At 45.7% G+C, this 17,542-nt stretch overlaps 1 protein-coding gene across 3 annotated transcripts in view; it reads right to left on the minus strand.

Annotated features, from left to right (window-relative positions):
- Positions 1-6,683: 6,683 nt before the first annotated feature.
- Positions 6,684-17,542, minus strand: part of ZNF536 (zinc finger protein 536) — a 418,033-nt gene continuing 407,174 nt past the window's right edge. For all 3 annotated transcript variants that reach the window (XM_032613632.1, XM_032613631.1, XM_032613633.1), the window contains exon 6: positions 6,684-9,521. In XM_032613632.1, coding sequence (XP_032469523.1) covers positions 9,277-9,521 — 245 coding nt within the window. In that variant the 3' untranslated portion in view covers positions 6,684-9,276. The remainder of the gene's footprint in view (positions 9,522-17,542) is intronic.

Below are 17,542 nucleotides of genomic sequence, written 5' to 3' on the forward strand. Positions count from 1 at the left end.
TGAGAAGCCGGGGCAGGGACCCTCCTTGCGTCTCCTCTGCTGGGTCCCCAGAACCTGGCACAGATGGTGACCCGCTCTTCCGAGCAACGCCCCCACTCCACCCTCCAGTGCTACTGGGCCCCAATTTCTGGTAACAGCAATGATTCTGAGGAGGAAATGGGGAGCAATTTGGGAGGAAAACAGAGTTCAGGTGTCAATAATTTAAAAGGTACGCGGCATTGATCCCTGTCCGCGGTAATAACATGAGCAGCTGGCGCCGCGCAGGACCCGCGCGCCCTCCTTGGGACGCGATACCACAGCGAGCCCCGTTGGAGCTTTTGTCCACTTCCTCGCCAAAAGAGAAGCCCTGGGGACCGGGAGCTTGGAGCCCAAGCCTCGGGGCGGGGGGCCTTCTCCCCTCCGGCCAACGCTCCTTTGATCCCTCAGGGGCGAGGGGCTGAGTGAGAGGCCGGGTTGCGGGGTCCGCGCCGAAGAAACCAGCCCCCGACCCGCGGCGGCACGGAGACTCCGGGCGCTCCCACCTGGCGCCGCGCCCGCTCAGTGCCCGCCCGGCCCGGGCGCCCCTCTCCAGGCGCGCTGCCCAGTGACCTGCTCCATCAGTCCGCCAGGTCTCCCGGAGGAAGGAAAAAACATTGAAAATGAAACCCTACCCAGCGGAGAGCTTCCACGTTGGGCTAGTTTTCTGTTTGGGGGTTCCCGATGCTCCCCCCAGCTTGGGCTGGAGAGAAGCACAGTTGAGTGCAGGTCCCGGTCTCTCAGGCTGCGCTCCCTGCACCCCGAGAGAAAGGCCCACCAAGCCGGGTGAAGCCCACCGGGACCCGCAGTTACTTTTATTGATTTTCTGGAGATCTGGCAGCCAAAAGTAGAGGCGTGGTGCGCAGGGGAAAGAGGCCAGACATACCCAGACCGGGATGTCTAAGTTGGGTGCGCTCCTTTGTTCAGGAGGTTTCCAAGCCATTCGAGTGAACCTGCCACCAAAAATCGCTTGTAAACGAAGAAGAAGGCAGGGACTGACCCAAGGTATGAGGAGCAATTTGTGCGGGCTTCTGGTTTCGCTTTCTCAGTGTGCATCGTTTTTAAACAACGTGACTTCTAACCCTCAACTTTGCTATCCCTCTTTCTCCCACTGTCTGCCCTTTCTGGGAGAGGCAGTGAGGTTGACACACTTCAGACAAATCACAGCAGCCAACTTCCTGTCCGGCCCCATTTCTACCTAGAAACCCTCCCTCCACCTCTCCGGGGTACAGGTAACTGGATTGATGGAGCCTCCTTCACGGCCTCTCCCAGCCAAACTTCTCATAACCCAATGCATAAATAATCACCTGTTTTATAAATAGCCGTGGACAAGAGGCTGTAAAACAACGAAGATATATTTGTGCCTTTATGTCCTAGAAATATTTTCTAAAACGACTGTTTTATTTGGTGTGGGTTGAATGGGGGCGTGTGTATACATAACAATCCCCAAAGTTTTCCCCTCCTCCCCCCTCAGGTCAGACCAGCGCTATCGTTAGCAAATTGATAAGGTTCCATGGGCAAGCTTTATTCGTTCTGACACGAGCCTATGACACTTTATAAAAAGAAGTAATCCAGAACAATCTCTAGGTAATTAACACCTAGATAAACAAACATAAATTTCTATATTGCATTTATTTGGACTACCACTCAAATATGCGTGAACCATGCTTTTTTAATTAAAAGATAAATCCATGTGACACTTAGCCTCAAACTTAATTATTCAGCATAGTATAATAAAAAATAGAGCCCATTAAATGTGTCTTGCACTGTATTTCTATATTAACAGCAAAACAGTTCGGTCTGGGATCATTTAAATTTTCCCCCTCCTCTTTGCTTGTGATTTCCCTGTTCACAAAAGCCCTTCCTCTCCCTCCCTCCCTCCCTCCCTCCCTCCCTCCCTCCCTCCCTCCATCTTTCTCTTTTCTCTTAACACCAACAGGTGATGAGATTGAAACTCTTCACAAGCCCCTACATGGAATGCTCAGCTGGGCAACATTTTTAATATTGCATTACACTATGAATTTTTTTCCTTCCCCATGGAAACATACCTCTAGTTCTGTGGAACGGGACCAGCCCTTCTATCTTGAAAAGAAGATCACAATATTTAACATTAATTTCCTTGGGATTGTGCTTGCAATACACCAGGTGAGGTTTTCATAATATACTGTTACAATACAAATGTTCAACAGAGAAGGGGAAGTGTGCAAACCCCAAACTACAAGAGACAGCAGGGTTATCATCTTTATAAAAGTTTCAGCACAAAATGCTACCTTAACACAGTCTCAGCAGCTCAGCACTTTCCAGCTGCCAGGAAGAGAAATTCACATTTGAGGCATCCCCCACCTAGTTGAAGTAGAACTCAGCAAGGATATATAAACAATGACCACGTGCCAGGCATTGTGTGGAGTGCTGCGGGCACCTTGTCAACTTTCACCCTTACAGCAAAGGTGCTGTGGCAGAGAAGATTTGAACCCAAGTCTCGAGTTAGCAAAGCCCGTGCTCTGAGCCCCTTGGCTCCCCCGATTGGCCTCATACTGGCCTCCAGAGTTAAGGGCAGCAATAACTTGGTTCCGCAGAGACATGTGCCTTTAGAGGGAGTGGCCTTGGACCCAGGTTGACCAACCGTTCAGGTTTGTCCAGGACTGCCCTGCTTTTAGCACTGGAAGTTCCACGTACTGGGAAACCCTTTAGTCCAGGGAAATCAGGATGTTCACTATCCTATGTACACTCCTCCAGCAAATAGTGCCGCTGCCACGGTGGCCAAACCCATCGACAAAGGGATAGACTGGAGACATACAAAGACCTTGAATTGGGACCAGGAGACTCCCACCCACTCCTTCCCAGGAAACTGAGGTCCCTGGGTGTGACCTATGACTGATGGTTCTCTGGGATCCTGTAAATCTGTTGAAGAAGGCACTTGGGTCATGCTACATCGACTCCCATCTTGCTGACTTCTGAACAAGCCAGAAAGCCATGCATCTGCGGAATGCACTCTGTTTCAGTGCTCAAGTGGGTTCCTAGCCGGTGTCGGTTTCAATAACAGTCCTTGGAACCTGGTGGTACCTAGCTTGCTGTCTGTGCAGCTTGTAACATAGTTATCTACTACTATCTCATTTAATTCCAGTAAGAGCCTTGCTGTGGGCACCATTTTCCACTTCACAGATAAAGAAGCAGATCTGGGGAGGCGGAATGACCTGCTTGGATCCCACAGCTCAGAGAGGTGGAGACAGGCCTCCCAAGCCCCATTACACCCGCACGGCCTTTGCACATGCTTCTCCTCTAGCCGGCATGATCTCCTTCATATCTCAGTTCATTGTCACCTCTTAGGGAAGTCTTCTGTGACATGAAAAATCCATCTTATCCCTGAATCTCCTCTTCCAGATGTGTTATATTTATTTGTGTGATTATCAGATTGAAGTCTATTTTCTCCTTAGACCGTGATCTGTGGGCATGATCTCTGACTCACCTGTGTATCTCCAGCCCATAGCCTGATGCCTGGCACACAGTAGGTCCCCTGTAAACTTTCATCAGACAAGTGAGTGGAATAACATCTAACACCAAGACCAACTCTTTTCCCCCAGCATCCCACTCTTTCCCCATCAGCCCACAAGACACTGAGAATGGCAAGAAGGTGGTTAAAATACTGATTTTTCAAATGAGAAAATTGGAAAACAAAAAGTTTAAGACATTTGTCCGGGATCATTTTATCTGAAGGGGGTGAGTGTGGAGGAATCATGACCACCTGACCTCCAGGGAGACTCTTCCAAAACACAAGGGGGTTTAGTGTACAGTATTTTGTGTATGTGAAATTAATCTCAAATTTATCCATAACTTATTACACCAGAGTGGCGACAATATCTAGCAGTTGTAGAGTTCTTTATAAACCTACATATAATTTCCCCTACGTTATTGCATTTAACTTCATAACTTTACAGGTAACGATCAATGAACTCAGAACAGTTAAACTGTTCAAGATCAAGTAGCCAATAAGTAGTTCAGGGTTCAGATTTAAGTCAGGACACCTCAATCTTGTAATTCTTTACAACGGACTGATCTGCCAATTGTCTGTGACTATAGAAGAGCTCAAAATATTTTGATGGAAATACATGTTGAAGCTTCTTAAAAAGGCCTCCTTCCAGTTTTATTTTTATTTTGTAACAGCTTTATTGAGATATAATTCACATGCCATAAAATTCACCCTTTTAAAGTATACAACTCAGTGGTTTTTAATATATTCAGAGCTGGGCAACCAGCATCACTATCTAATTTTAGAGCGTCTGTATCTCTGGGAGAAGAGAGCTCCTCCCCCTCAGCCATCAGTCACCCCCATCCTCCCCTCCCCACAACCCCAGCAACCACAGGACTGGCTTCTTTAGTGACTGGCTTCATCAACCTAACGCAGTGTTTTCAAGGTTCATCCACGTTGCAGCCTGTGTCAGTGCTCCATCCCTTTCCACGGCAGAATAAGAGTCCATTCTTGACAAAACGCTAATTTGAAAAGATACATGCCCCCTAATGTTCATAGCAGCACCATTTACAGTAGCCAAGACATGGAAACAACCTAAATGCCCATCAACAGAGGCATGGATAAAGAAGATGCGGTGTGAGGGCTTCCCTGGTGGCGCAGTGGTTGAGAGTTCGCCTGCTGACGCAGGGGACACGGGTTCGTGCCCTGGTCTGGGAAGATCCCACGTGCCGCGGAGCGGCTGCGCCCGTGAGCCATGGCCACTGAGCCTGCGCGTCCGGAGCCTGTCGCTCCACAACGGGAGAGGTCACAACAGTGAGAGGCCCGCGTACCGCAAAAAAAAAAAAAAAAGAAAAAAAAGAAGATGCAGTGTGTATGCATATACAATGGAATATTACTCAGCCATAAAAAGGAATGAAATAATGCCATTTGCAGCAACATGGACGGACCTAGAGATGATCATACCAAGTGAAGTAAGTCAGACAGAGGAAGACAAAGATCATATGATATCACTTACGTGTGGCATCTAAAATATGACACAAACAAACCTATCTATGAAACAGAAACAGACTCACAGACATAGAGAACAGACTTGTGGCTGCCAAGGGGGAGGGATGGATTGGGAGTTTGGGGTTAGCTGATTCAAACTATTATGTATAGGATGGATAAACAATAAGGTTCTACTGCTTAGCACAGGAAACTATACTTAATATCCTGTGATAAATCATAATGGAAAAGAAAAAATATTCCTTCTGTGGATAAACCACATTTTGATCATCTATTTATCACACAGTTTTTAAATACACATTTTGAACCCATATGTGAAATTCAGAGGCTTCCCCCAAAATCCAGGTGTCCAGTGTCTCTTACAAAGTCAGAAGCCCTGATGCCGCCTTCTTCGTGGTGATGAGCAGCAGTGCTGGGATCCCCCATGGCCCCTGAGACCGCCCCCCTCCCAATTTCTACTCTCCTCCTCTGGCCACTGAGGCATCCTGCCTGGCCCCTGGAGGCATTTGGGATCAGGATCCATCATGTGCAGAGTTACAGCCCCTTAATCAACCTTCCTTCCCTGATGGGTTCATTTTCTGATGCTTCCCTAACTCCTCATAACTCACCTTTGTTGTTTCTAACAACGGACTCTCGGGACTGCCAAAGATTTCATTCAAGTCATCTGCTCCCTTCCAGGGACACCAACAGTCTGGCCTCCTGAAAGAAACCCGGTGACTTACAAATTCCTGTATCGTGGTGGATGTCTTTGTTTGCAACATTTCGGTGGGCCAACCTATTCCAGAGCTGCAGCATGCACCATGCAAGCTCGGTTTTGAAACCAGGCCACCACCGACAACAAAAAAACAAGTCAAAAAGCAAAGCTTCTCTGGTGGCGCAGTGGTTGAGAGTCTGCCTGCCGATGCAGGGGATACGGGTTTGTGCCCCGGTCCGGGAAGATCCCACATGCCGCGGAGCAGCTGGGCCCGTGAGCCATGGCCACGGAGCCTGTGCTCCGCAACCGGAGAGGCCACAACAGTGAGAGGCCCGCATACCACAAAAAAAAAAAAAAAAAAAGCAATCCTGTGCATCAAGTGTGGGGCACACACTCCAAACCTCCTCAGATCGGTGGCAGAGTTCTGTTTTTCAGCAGTCCAGATACCGTAGACTTTATTATTCTTTGTTCTTTTCCTTTGCTTCTGGAAAAAGAATTCATATTGTCCTCTGATCATTCAGAGGGAAAAGACTTCCTTGCATTTAATGATATTTTTAAAACTTGCTACCAGTAAAGGGAAATAATAGATCCCAATGCCTTAAGTGTCTTGTATAATTGCTAGTATATGAGGAGCATTGGTATTTGCATAGGTATTACCTCACTAAAACCCATGTCTGCAAGCTTTCAAAGAAACATAGTTCACAAATGCACATGGGTGTGCATACACACACACACACACACACACACAGAGAGAGATACACTTGCTATTCATACTGCACAGAGGTACTCTTCAGCTTGAAAAAGCACCAGGTTATGGGAACCATCCACCCAGGATACTGCAGGGCTTTTTGTAAGAAGTGGGGTTTGACCAAGTCTTATAAAAATCTGAAAAAGCTGCAAAAATATGTTTCCCTCCTCCTAGTAAACATATGTGAATAGGAAAAGATTTTTTTCCCCCAGAGGTAGAGGTTTTATTGCGTAAAACACTGGATAAAACTGAACTGCTTCAAAGACATTTTATTCTAACAGCAGAAAGAAAACAGTCATTGCTGAAAAAACAACTTTTAATACTTTCTATACCAGAATAAAGTTCTGTCAACTGATGTATTATAATAATAAATAATGACCAAGAATAAACTTTAAATACAAAGTTTTCTACTTGTTACAAGCATAGCAACAAAATCCTCTACTCTATTGATCTCAGATTTCCTCCAAGATAGATTTTTTTTCTTTGTGTAGGAATGTAGACAGTATTATGACCAGCATCACAGACTACAGAAGTTACAGGGGAAAAACTTGACATGTTTAGATATGAGAACCTGATGACATTCAGAAACTGACACTGCATCACTGCGGCTGTCACTTGTTTGTATTACAAGTTACAAATGTTCTGGAAAGAAGGCCTGTGTCAGGGGGGAAATAAGGACGGTAGCACTGGACAAAATGGAATCAACACACACGCCACAAAGAAGAGGGGATGTTCCCAGTGTCACAAACAGAATTATTGCCTGTCGCATCTGACGATGCTCAGAAGACACAAAAGGATACTGAAAGAGCGCCCAAAGTGCTAGAAATGGAATGTGGCTCTCGTTTTTTTTCCACTTTTTTTCCTCTTTTTTGCTCTTTTTACTTTTTTTTCTTCTTTTTTATATTTTTCTTTGCTAAGATACCAAAGGCAGGGCAAACACACAGAAAGCAAGCGACTGGCACAGTCACCAAACACAGTAGTGCATTTAAAATCCTAAAGCTTACTACAGTCGGAAAGTTTTCAATAACATTTCAGTCCTTTCTCTAGGATCATAGAAACAGTTGCATTAAGTTTATCAACTCGATTTAAGTAAGGCAGTGAGAACTATTCTAGAAAAACAAGAAAGCAGCTTGCTCTATGCCAGATGGGTCCACGTTGTACAGCGACCACGTTTACACTGAAACCCCGGGTGGATGTCACCCTCTTGACAGCATATGCAAACCGGATTCCTTATTAGCCTGAGATTCCTTCTGGTCTCAGGATAGCGAAGCATTTTATTTACATTGATTGCAGTTTAGTATTTTTGTAAACTGCTGTAGGCAGAGCTGAAGTTTTTAAGGCCCTGGGGTTTTATTCTGTGCTCCCAGCCTGCAAGGAGATATCTATCTTTTTTTTTTTTTTTTAAGTCTGAATGATTTTTTTAGAAGAAGTTAATACTTCAATATTTCTCCACCGTCACAAGCAACAGCACCAATTTCGTGTCACTCAAAGGAAGTATGTTAAGAGGCTGGACTTTGACACCACACTAGCAGATTCAGGAATAAACCATTAACTAGTCTTTGTAAATTGTTTTTTAAAAGAATGAGTTGTTTCATTATTGGCTCTCCAATCTCCCTCTGGGTGGTGCAGAACTTGATAAATTTGGAGTATCCAATCAGTAGAAAATCTAAAATCTACAAAAATATAGAACACATTTGTTTTACAAAAACAGACATTTTAACTTAAACAGCCTTCTTCATTAGTGATAGAGAGCAGGATGTTTAGATTCATATTTTAATACAAGCTATTTCATAAGAGCTTGCTGGAGAAGAAAATCTTGCTTCGTGTCTGTGAGACTTACAAAAACTAACACATGAAAAAAATCTGATAATAAGGACCAAAGCAGCCTTCTTTCAAGTAAAAATTTTAAAATCATAATAAAAACAATCTATTGTTGCATAAACTTCCATTCCTCACCAGCACCTTCTGTGGATAGGGTGGGCTAGTTTTTCTAAGCATTTTTATATCATGTACCCCTAAAAAATTTTTTATTAGCAAGCTTCTTGTAAATTCCTCCAAAAATTAAAAAAAAAAAAAAAAAGACAACCAAGAAAAAAGCATTTCCCTCCATACTGCAATTTGATCTAAACAAAAGGAATTACTCATCAAACCTGCACTGGACATTTGTCTGCAGATACTCCCTGACCATTGATTCATTTGGCTGTGGGTGTTTTTTAAATGCACGTTGAAGATGGCAATCCTCCGCAGTGCCGGTCAGCCCTGGCGCTGGCTGCGGGCCGGCTAAGGTTTCTCTAAGAGTGCAGTTACAACACCACGTGAATTGATTTTCTCTGCAGTGACCGCTCCAGTCAGACTGGCACCGCGGCCGCCTCCCAACACATCCCATTAGGGTGCGAGGCAGATGACAGCAGCTGGTGTCAGATTATAGAGGTGTTTTCAACAATGAAAACGCAGCCCCTCCATCTTCAAGGCAACACTAAATCATTTAGATGGTATCGTTTTTCAGTTAAGAGCATGATTTTTGAACAAAGACGACCCTAGCATTGGAAGGGCCCCCGGCTTTCTTGAGCTCGGAGGACACCAAGCATTTCTGAAATCCCTTTTCTCCCACCTGCATTGTTTGGAAATACTTGTTGCCGGGTAACAGTTTAGCAGCCATTTTCAAGGGCTGGGGATTTTTTTTTAATATATATATAGATATCTTTTTAAATTTTTTAAATGTTCTATACACTAGAGGGGAGGTTGTACATGATTTTTTCCCCTTGGAATGCAGTTAACAAACTCTTTTACCAGATGCATAATCTGAAAACTGTGTAAAATAATATTGCAATATCCGGGTTGGTTGGCTCAGTTGCGCTCCTCCTGGGCCTTGCTGCCCTCCTCCGTTAGCTCCGCTGAGCTTCCCGCCTTGACAGCTGTGGGGTCTTCGAAATTCCCAGAAGCCTCCGAGTCGACTCTGGAGCGCTTGAACCTGCGGTCGGGATACTGGCTGTTGTCAAAAGGCATGCGATGGACGCAGAGGACGTGGGTCTTCAGATTTCCCTTCTGAGAGGCACTGTAGGGACAGTAGCGGCACTGGAAAGGCCTGTGACCTGTGGGCAGAAAGAGTGGCCGGTCAGCTCTGCCGCTTACCCCCCTTCCCGGCCCCCAGCGCTCAAAGGACCATGATCATGATTACCAATATTATCAATATCATCGGTGTTATTGCCTTGCAAAAATCAAATGGCAAAGAATGAAGATGCAGCCCATATAGCTATTTGGGTAAGTAATAAGTTACTTGGATAAATAATGTTACCAAATAATAACTTGGACAGGGATTTCCATCATGGCCAGAGTTTTTAATTCAGAGTTTCTAGGCAACAGAAGAGAAAGTTCCCAACACCTGGAAATTCTTTTATAAAAAGTTAGGTAGCAAATATTTTAGCCTTTGCAGGCCAAGGTCAAAAATATGATGTAGGTACTAATATAGCAAGAGAGGAAATAAATTTCCAAATTTTTGTTGATGAAATTCAAAACTTTATTTATGGATACTGAAATCTGAATTTTATATAATTTTCACATGTGATGAAATATAATTCTTGTTGGGTTTTTTTTTCAACCATTTAAAAATGTAAAAACCGTTCTTAGCTTGCAGACCATACGAAAACAGACAGGAGACGGATTTGAGCCTTGGACTGTACTTTGCTGACCCTAGCTCCACACAAAAAAGCCATAAATCCCGCCATCTGAGATTCTGACTCAGGTCTCCAAGCCAGTTCACTTTCTCATCCTCCCACTAACTCTTTTTATCTTAACTCTTAAGATAAGCAAATCAAGAGTGACCAGGGAGGGTGTTTGGGGTGGGGTGAGAGAGGGATATTACCCAAGCCTTGCTCTTGGGTGGAGCGGAAGTGCCAAGCTGGAAGAATTTGGGAATCTCAGGATTTCAAGATGAGGCAGCAGAAGGTATCAGAGAGGAACCTGGACATTCAGATAATCAAGGACAACCTAGTTTTAAAGAAATCTGATTTTGAATAGTGACGCTTGGAATCAAACTTTACTAGAAAGGCTATAAATCAGAACAGAAGATGGATTGTGTGAAATCCATCTGCTCCTTCAGGCTTGATTTCTCTGTCCGGATGCACAGCAGGCGTGTACACATTTCTGCCATCTTAAGGAACCAGTAAAGCATCTGGTTTGGGAAGTTATAATGGAACAGTTGTATTCTGCCTTATACTGGGAAGCGGTAGATACGCCATTCCTGGAAGCTGTCCTACCCAGCACCCAGAGAGGTCAAGACCCAGGGCTGGGTTTCATTTGCTCAGAAAAATAAACAAGTAAATAAATGGGCCCAACCATTTACCCCAGAAAACATCTGAACAGCATATTCAGCACTTTTACTAGAATGGTGATAGCAGAAGTCCTGTGTATCTACTTAGCAAAACAGTTTTGTTCTTGAAGACCTGGAGGCCAAGCAAACGTTTGGAGCTGAAACTCATTTTCTCACCAAATTGCACACAGCGCTAGATCCTTGCTTCTTTCTTAGTGGGCTTCAGGAATTAGCTCTCTCCTTCTTCCCTCCTAGACAATTGGCCCCTGGGCAAATCCATTCTACCTGTTGAATCTTTCTCCTTCCAAAACCCCCCTTCTGAGCTTAGTCCAGTGTACACCAACTCTTGCTAGACTATGAACATGGCAGCCTGCAAGAGGACTTCCTGCTTCTAGCTTCCCCACTTCCTACCCGTCCTCTCCAGGGGTACCACAGTGAGTACCTAAAGCAGAAGCTCAGCTGTGATTTCCTTGCCCAAATTTTGATGGCCACCTACCCGCTCACCTTCATAGCTCAGTCCCAGCACCTCTCAAGTCTCCTGGGAGCATCCCCCCTTTGCCCACTCCAAACCAAACGATTAGATGGTCTCTGCAAAAAGGCTTCATTCCACAGGGTCCCCATACCCTGGCTGTGCTACTCTCTCCCTGAGTTACTTCTATTCTCTGCAGACCCAACCCCCATTCTTCTTTCAAGGCTCTGCCCAACTCGGACGCACGTTTTATGGGGCTGCTGTGTGTGTGTTGATCACCATGACTATCTATGTGTTCCTGAAGCAGGAGGCATAGCCATCTTAATATCACTGGTGCCAAGCCCACTACCTGGCACAGAGCAAGCAGGCATTAACTGTTTGTGGACTGTATTATTATCTTACTGCTTCACCTTGCCTTTTTTTTTAATACGAATTTTTGGATAGAGTTTTCTCTTGCTTCTGTTGTTGTACCTAACACAAGGCTGAAGTTGATCAACTTTCCCACTTGCAAAAGCCAATTTGCAAGTCCATGGAGGTAAGAACAAATGAAACCCAAGAAAAGCGCACTTGCTGTTGGACCTTCCACATAGCCTACCACAGCAAGAAGAGCACAGACAGTCAGCAGGAGGGGCCTGGACCACCACTGTCAAGTAAGAGAAGGATTCGTGAGCACCATTCACTTCTTACCTTCCTGCTACCCAACCCCACCCTTTGGGCTCGGTCGCCCCTCACACAGATGACAGGGAAGACCCTGGGATGGTGCTGGAGGAGAACTGAGACTCTACCTCTACTGGACTTAGCATATTTACGAAGAATATACATGGCCCTATTCTTCATCACGTTGGAGTTAGAGCATAGAGTGAAGGGAAGAATCGTGGTTCTGATCAGTGGCAGTGGGATAGGAAAAGCCGTGCCCGTTTTCCCCACCATATTCATGAATCTAAGTCAGCGCTAAGCTGGGCCTCAGTGAGTTTCCAACAGATCCCAAGACTCAATCACCTAGCTCATGAAGTCGTCATCCCTATGGACATGAAGCTATGCCCAGGGCTCAGTGAGGGAGGATTTGTGGTTCTCTGAAAGGGCAACTCTTGAGCAGGAGAAAGGAGGGCCCAAATCTGTAGCTGGAGGCATAGGAACCAACTGAGGGTCATTCAGAGAACCTGAGGAGTAGAGCTGAGACTTCTCTCAGGAGGCTTAAGAAATGTTTTTAAAGTTTTGTCCAAATCTTCTCAGAAATGGATTATATTTTCTGGGTTCCCCCCAAGGGCAGCCCTGTGGCAGCTCACAGAGGAGGGGTGACCACTATCCTAACCACCATGGCTCAGAAAAAGCTGGGGCTAACTTGTCAATTTATTTATTTCATGGCAGTAAGTGACTGATGGAGAAAATCATGGCGGTCTGACAAGTCTTTGGAGTTGAGGACTCCAAACAATAAATAAAAATAAATAAAGAGAGTCAAACTCTTGGTACCATGATCCAAAGAGGCTAGCAGAGCCATGAAGCAAAATTACCAAACCAAGGTATTTTTAACAAATTTACCTCAGGTCACCAGGATTCACACTGGTTCCTCCATTCTTCCATTGCTTTTTTTCCCCATCTATGAAAGCTGTTTATTGTATTTTATATTATTATTACTGAATAATACATTTCTGTATGAATCTATGCTACAACCTGTGGAAGCCACCCTCTCTGCCAATTGTGTCACCGTGGGACGCACATGCTTCTTAGCAAACCGAACGGAGAACGTCAAGTATCGCATTTATTCACAATAAGAGCTTTTTCGAATTGGCCAACTTGACATAAAAGCACTTAGTATATTTTTCCCACCAACTGATTTTAAAATATTAATCATGATTTTATCCTATGGTTATATCTGAATCTCTATTCCTTGGTAGAGTCAAAGATGTACAGTAATTCTGGCATATTTGGATACTTCAGTGGTCAAACCATTAGTACTGAAGTAGTTTTTATTTTAACTTAGGTGAGCTGAAGAGCTATATGTAAAGGTATAATGTTATGCATGTGTACATTTGTAGAAAGAAATCTATACAATACTGGAATCATCGTAAATCCTGATTTTGCAATATACCTTGTATAGAAGCACTGTAGATAATGGTAGCACCTGAAGATCCCAAAGACCTACGTCCCACAGGTTTTCACATACATTTTTGTATGTTTAACCTCACATTTGAGCTTTACGGCAGTTTTGTAAAGGATATCAACCCCATTGCACAGAGAAGTAACTTAAGATATAGCAAACTTGGACGGTTTGACTTTAAAACAAATTTCCAATGTATATAACATACTCAGATGTCCTAATTCTCCAATCCTTATGATAACCATGATTACAATGTGTTTTTGTAGGATACACACACACACACACACACACACACACACACACACACATCCTTGTGAGGGGTTAGTTGAAAGTTTCCCATGAGACTGCTGTAGAAGAAAATTATTTGAAGAAATGAGAGGTCCATCCTGAGGGAGGTGATTGTGAGGGGCTGAGACGAGTCGGGAAGAAAGCATTGTGCTCTCTCAAGAATCAAATGTAAGTGAAAGGTTGATCCTTTGGTGATGAGAACATTTATTCCCAAACAGAAAGCTGTTGGTATGCAAAGCACTTTTGGAAACTTGATACATTTCCCAGTCCAGCTAAATCTGGATGAAAAGTTTCATATTTCTCTATACCATTCATCCATTCGAAGTCCCTGGTATTGGCACAAACACAGTGATATGTTAGGTTTTGGTCAAAGAACATAAGCAAGGACTTCAGAACAAACCCCAAAGCTGAGAGCTCCACTAAATATTCTACTGTGATTTTCCGATATGCGTGACAGAACAAGGGACCCACCTGAAGGCAGAGACAGAGGGAGAGACCGTGGAAATCTGCGCTGACCTTTCTTACCTTCTTGCTGCAGTGGATGTGGGGCTCTGAGGAAATCAGATCTCCAGGTGGAGGCAGGTCAACTGTCCCCTGAGGAGAAGCCCTCAGGGTGACAAACTACAAACTTCCATCATCACATTTTAATGAAAGGAAAGACCAGCCTGTGCTGCCTGTGCCCACCTTGGTAAGCTGGAGATGGAGGCGGCCATTCACTTGGGTCTGTAGGTGGCGAGGAAGATGCTACTGTCCATCAGTTTCTAAGAAGTAGCAAAGGCTTTAAGACAGAGTTGAGTCTAACAGCTTTTCTTGGTGATCGAATTTAAGAGAATAAGTGTACTCACCCCTGCCAGCTCCCCATTTAAGGAGAGCATCAAAACACTGGCCTCTCTCAAGTTCAACCCCACAAAGAAGCACTGCCCTCCAGGGTGTCCTTTGGCCCCTCTGAACACAGCAGATCCTTTCCTGCACATGCCTGACCACAGAGAGCTCTCTCAGTTTTGCATCTTTGCTTTCAGGTGTCCTCCTGCCCTGCGGTAGCAGTATGAGTCCGACCAGGAGCTTGGGTTCAAGGCTTAGCTTTCCCTCTCTGTGAGGTTGGGAGGCTACTGACACCCAAGCTTCAGTTTCCCCTCTGTCTGACCTTGAGTGAGCACTTGATCTCTCAAGGCTTCAGTTTCCACACCTTGGAAATGGGGGGATAATACGAATACTGACACCATAAGCCTGTTGTGAGGATCAGATGAGACGGTGTGTCAAATCTGTAAATGACAAAGAGCTATACGAATGTCAGCAGTCTGTCATTGCTATGGTTGCTGATTTCATTGTCGTCATCGTGTTCCTTATCTAAGCCTGGTCAAGGGAGGCTATGCTTTGTTCTTCATCAAAAGCGCTGATTCGACCAGCATTTCGTGTGTCACTGTTTCACACTAGCCTGCCTGTTCCAGGTGGTCTTGTCCCAGGTGGTCTTGGGTTAAAGCCAGAGATATTGTCTCTCCTCCAGGCACCTGCCTTTGGAGGGGGCTTGGGGAACTGGAAGACCTCCAGAGTCCAAAGAAACAAGTTGTTAGCAGGGGCATTTCCCTTGGACGAAGTTCAGCAAACGTGGGCTGGGCTGGGCTGGGTTGTGGTCACAGGCCCATGCGAGAAGGATCTCGCATCTAGAGGGTCCTCTTCTGGTACAAGGCTGGCACTTTGAGGAAATGCAGTGTGGGAGATGGTAGAGGTGGCTGGGGGCCCCGAGAGCTCAGCTGAGAGGAACGTGAGCCCCTGCATGCCCTTCCACCCTCTTCGCCCTCAAAGCCCTGAGTTTGCTGCCTCTGGCCACAGGGACCTCTCTGCTCTCCAGATGCTTTATATAGTTTATACCCTTTCTCACCACAGGACCTTGGCCCAATCCTGTCCCATTCCCTCCACGCGAATGCTCCCTCACCTACTCCATCGAATTACTGTAATCCCGTCCTTCAGCGCAGCTGCCTCAGCCTCACGAAGGCCTCCCCTTGTGTGGGTCCCCTCAGACCCACTGAGGTTCATCATAGCAAACTCTTCTCTTCCACAGTAGAGCATCCAACAAGAGTAGCTCAACAAATAAACGATCATGTCGTCTTCCCCACAAGACCGACTCTTGGCTCCATGGCTCAGGGACTGTGGGGTTTTGTTCTTGGTTTGTTTTTTGGTTTTTCTGATTTCTGCTGTTTTTCACCACCTAGTACAGAGTTTGGGATGTCAAAGATATCCATCAAGTATTTTTCAAGCAAAACTATACGTGAATGGATGGATGGATGGATGAAGGAAAGAGGGAGGTAGCCAAGAGAAGGGAAGAAGAGAAGAATGCCACCCCCGACAGAGGATGTGCCTGACCCTAGAACAGGAAGGCTGGGTGGGTGCAGGGGCATGGAAGCAGGTCAGTATGGTGGAGGTGGAGCTCGGTGAAAGCTGGGCAGGGGAAAGGGCCACAGGACCCCCTGAGGAGCTTGGACCTCATTCCGTGGGAGAAGGGAAGGGAAAGAGCCTTTCCAGCTCTGCAGCGAGGCTGCTGCCCCGAATAGCCCCCATCCCCGTCTGCAGGCAGGGCCTCGGGCCCTGACGGTGCGGCTAGATGTGCACTCCCCCCGACCAGCCCACTTTCCACCCCTCTCTGTCTCTCACTTTGAGGCCATCAACATTTCCCATCACTGGCATGCGAAAAGTAAGTACATCATACGTTAATTTGTATTGTCACTGTGCCGTAGAGCCGTGGTAAAGAGCGCATTCATTTTTAATCCACTATGAATAATATATAAATATGTATACAGTGTGGAGGGTCAGGAGGAGTAAGGAGAAAGCAAGTCGTACATTGTTTATAACAAAAGTGGGAAAACGAGACATTTTTCTTACTTGCTATGATGGAAATATCTTCTCCTTCCCTGTACCTAAGGGGGAGAGGAAAATGCCCGACCTTGGGGGACCATCCATTAATTACAGCTCCACACTTGTGCGCATCTGGGTTTGGGGAAGAGCAGGAGCTGTGTCCACAAGGCTTCCAGACTTTCCATGCTGATGGTTTCTGCTCAGGTGAGGGATGGTGGAGAGGAGATGGGGAGAGGGGTAAGTGACCAACCTCTGTTGCTTAGGCCAGGGTGGTGAGCAAACAGTCTGACACCCAATCATGAGAGCACATTTATAGGAATTGCCTCAATGGTCCTCATGACCACCAGTGGGGATATATGGTGGAGAAACGTCTCCCCATTTTACAGATAAGAAAACTAAGATTAAAAAATTGTCCAGGGCTTCCCCAGTGGCGCAGGGGTTGAGAGTCTGCCTGCCGATGCAGGGGACACGGGTTCGTGCCCCGGTCAGGGAAGATCCCACATGCCGCGGAGCGGGCTCGCTGAGCCTATGCTCTGCAATGGGAGAGGCCACAACAGTGAGGGGCCCACGTACTGCAAAAAAAAAAAAAAAAAAAAATTGTCCAAAGTCAGGTAGACACAGCTAGCCAGTTCCTGATCAGGAATTCAACCTTAGGGTTTTCTCAGAACTCTCATCTCACCGTTCCCTCCTGTCACTCCTTGCAGACCACCTGTGGGAAGATTCTCTACAAAGAGCTTTCTTTGATCAGACCCAAGGATGCTCCAGGAGGGAATCCATGAACTTCCTGGAGGAGTGTGTGCTATAATGTGTGGTATTGTACACATGTCACATGCCACACCCCTTATGGACACAAGCACCACTGTGGCCTCCAGATGCACGTCAAAGACTGGTATTGAGCCCATGGCTGGCACCAAGCCACAGGGCTTTGTAAGTTCTCTGTCAAAGCTCGCATCACACATCTCCTGGACCCTAGCCCACTTCCATGAGCACACATTGAGCACCTGCTGCATGCATTGCCCTGAGCAGATTGCTGTTGGAATGATGCAGTACTTTTAGCACCGAGAGGGTGGGAAGGGCATCTATTCCACATGCCTGACAC

The sequence above is a fragment of the Phocoena sinus genome, chromosome 19 (genome assembly GCF_008692025.1).
Source record: "Phocoena sinus isolate mPhoSin1 chromosome 19, mPhoSin1.pri, whole genome shotgun sequence".
Taxonomy (NCBI): Eukaryota; Metazoa; Chordata; class Mammalia; order Artiodactyla; family Phocoenidae; genus Phocoena; species Phocoena sinus.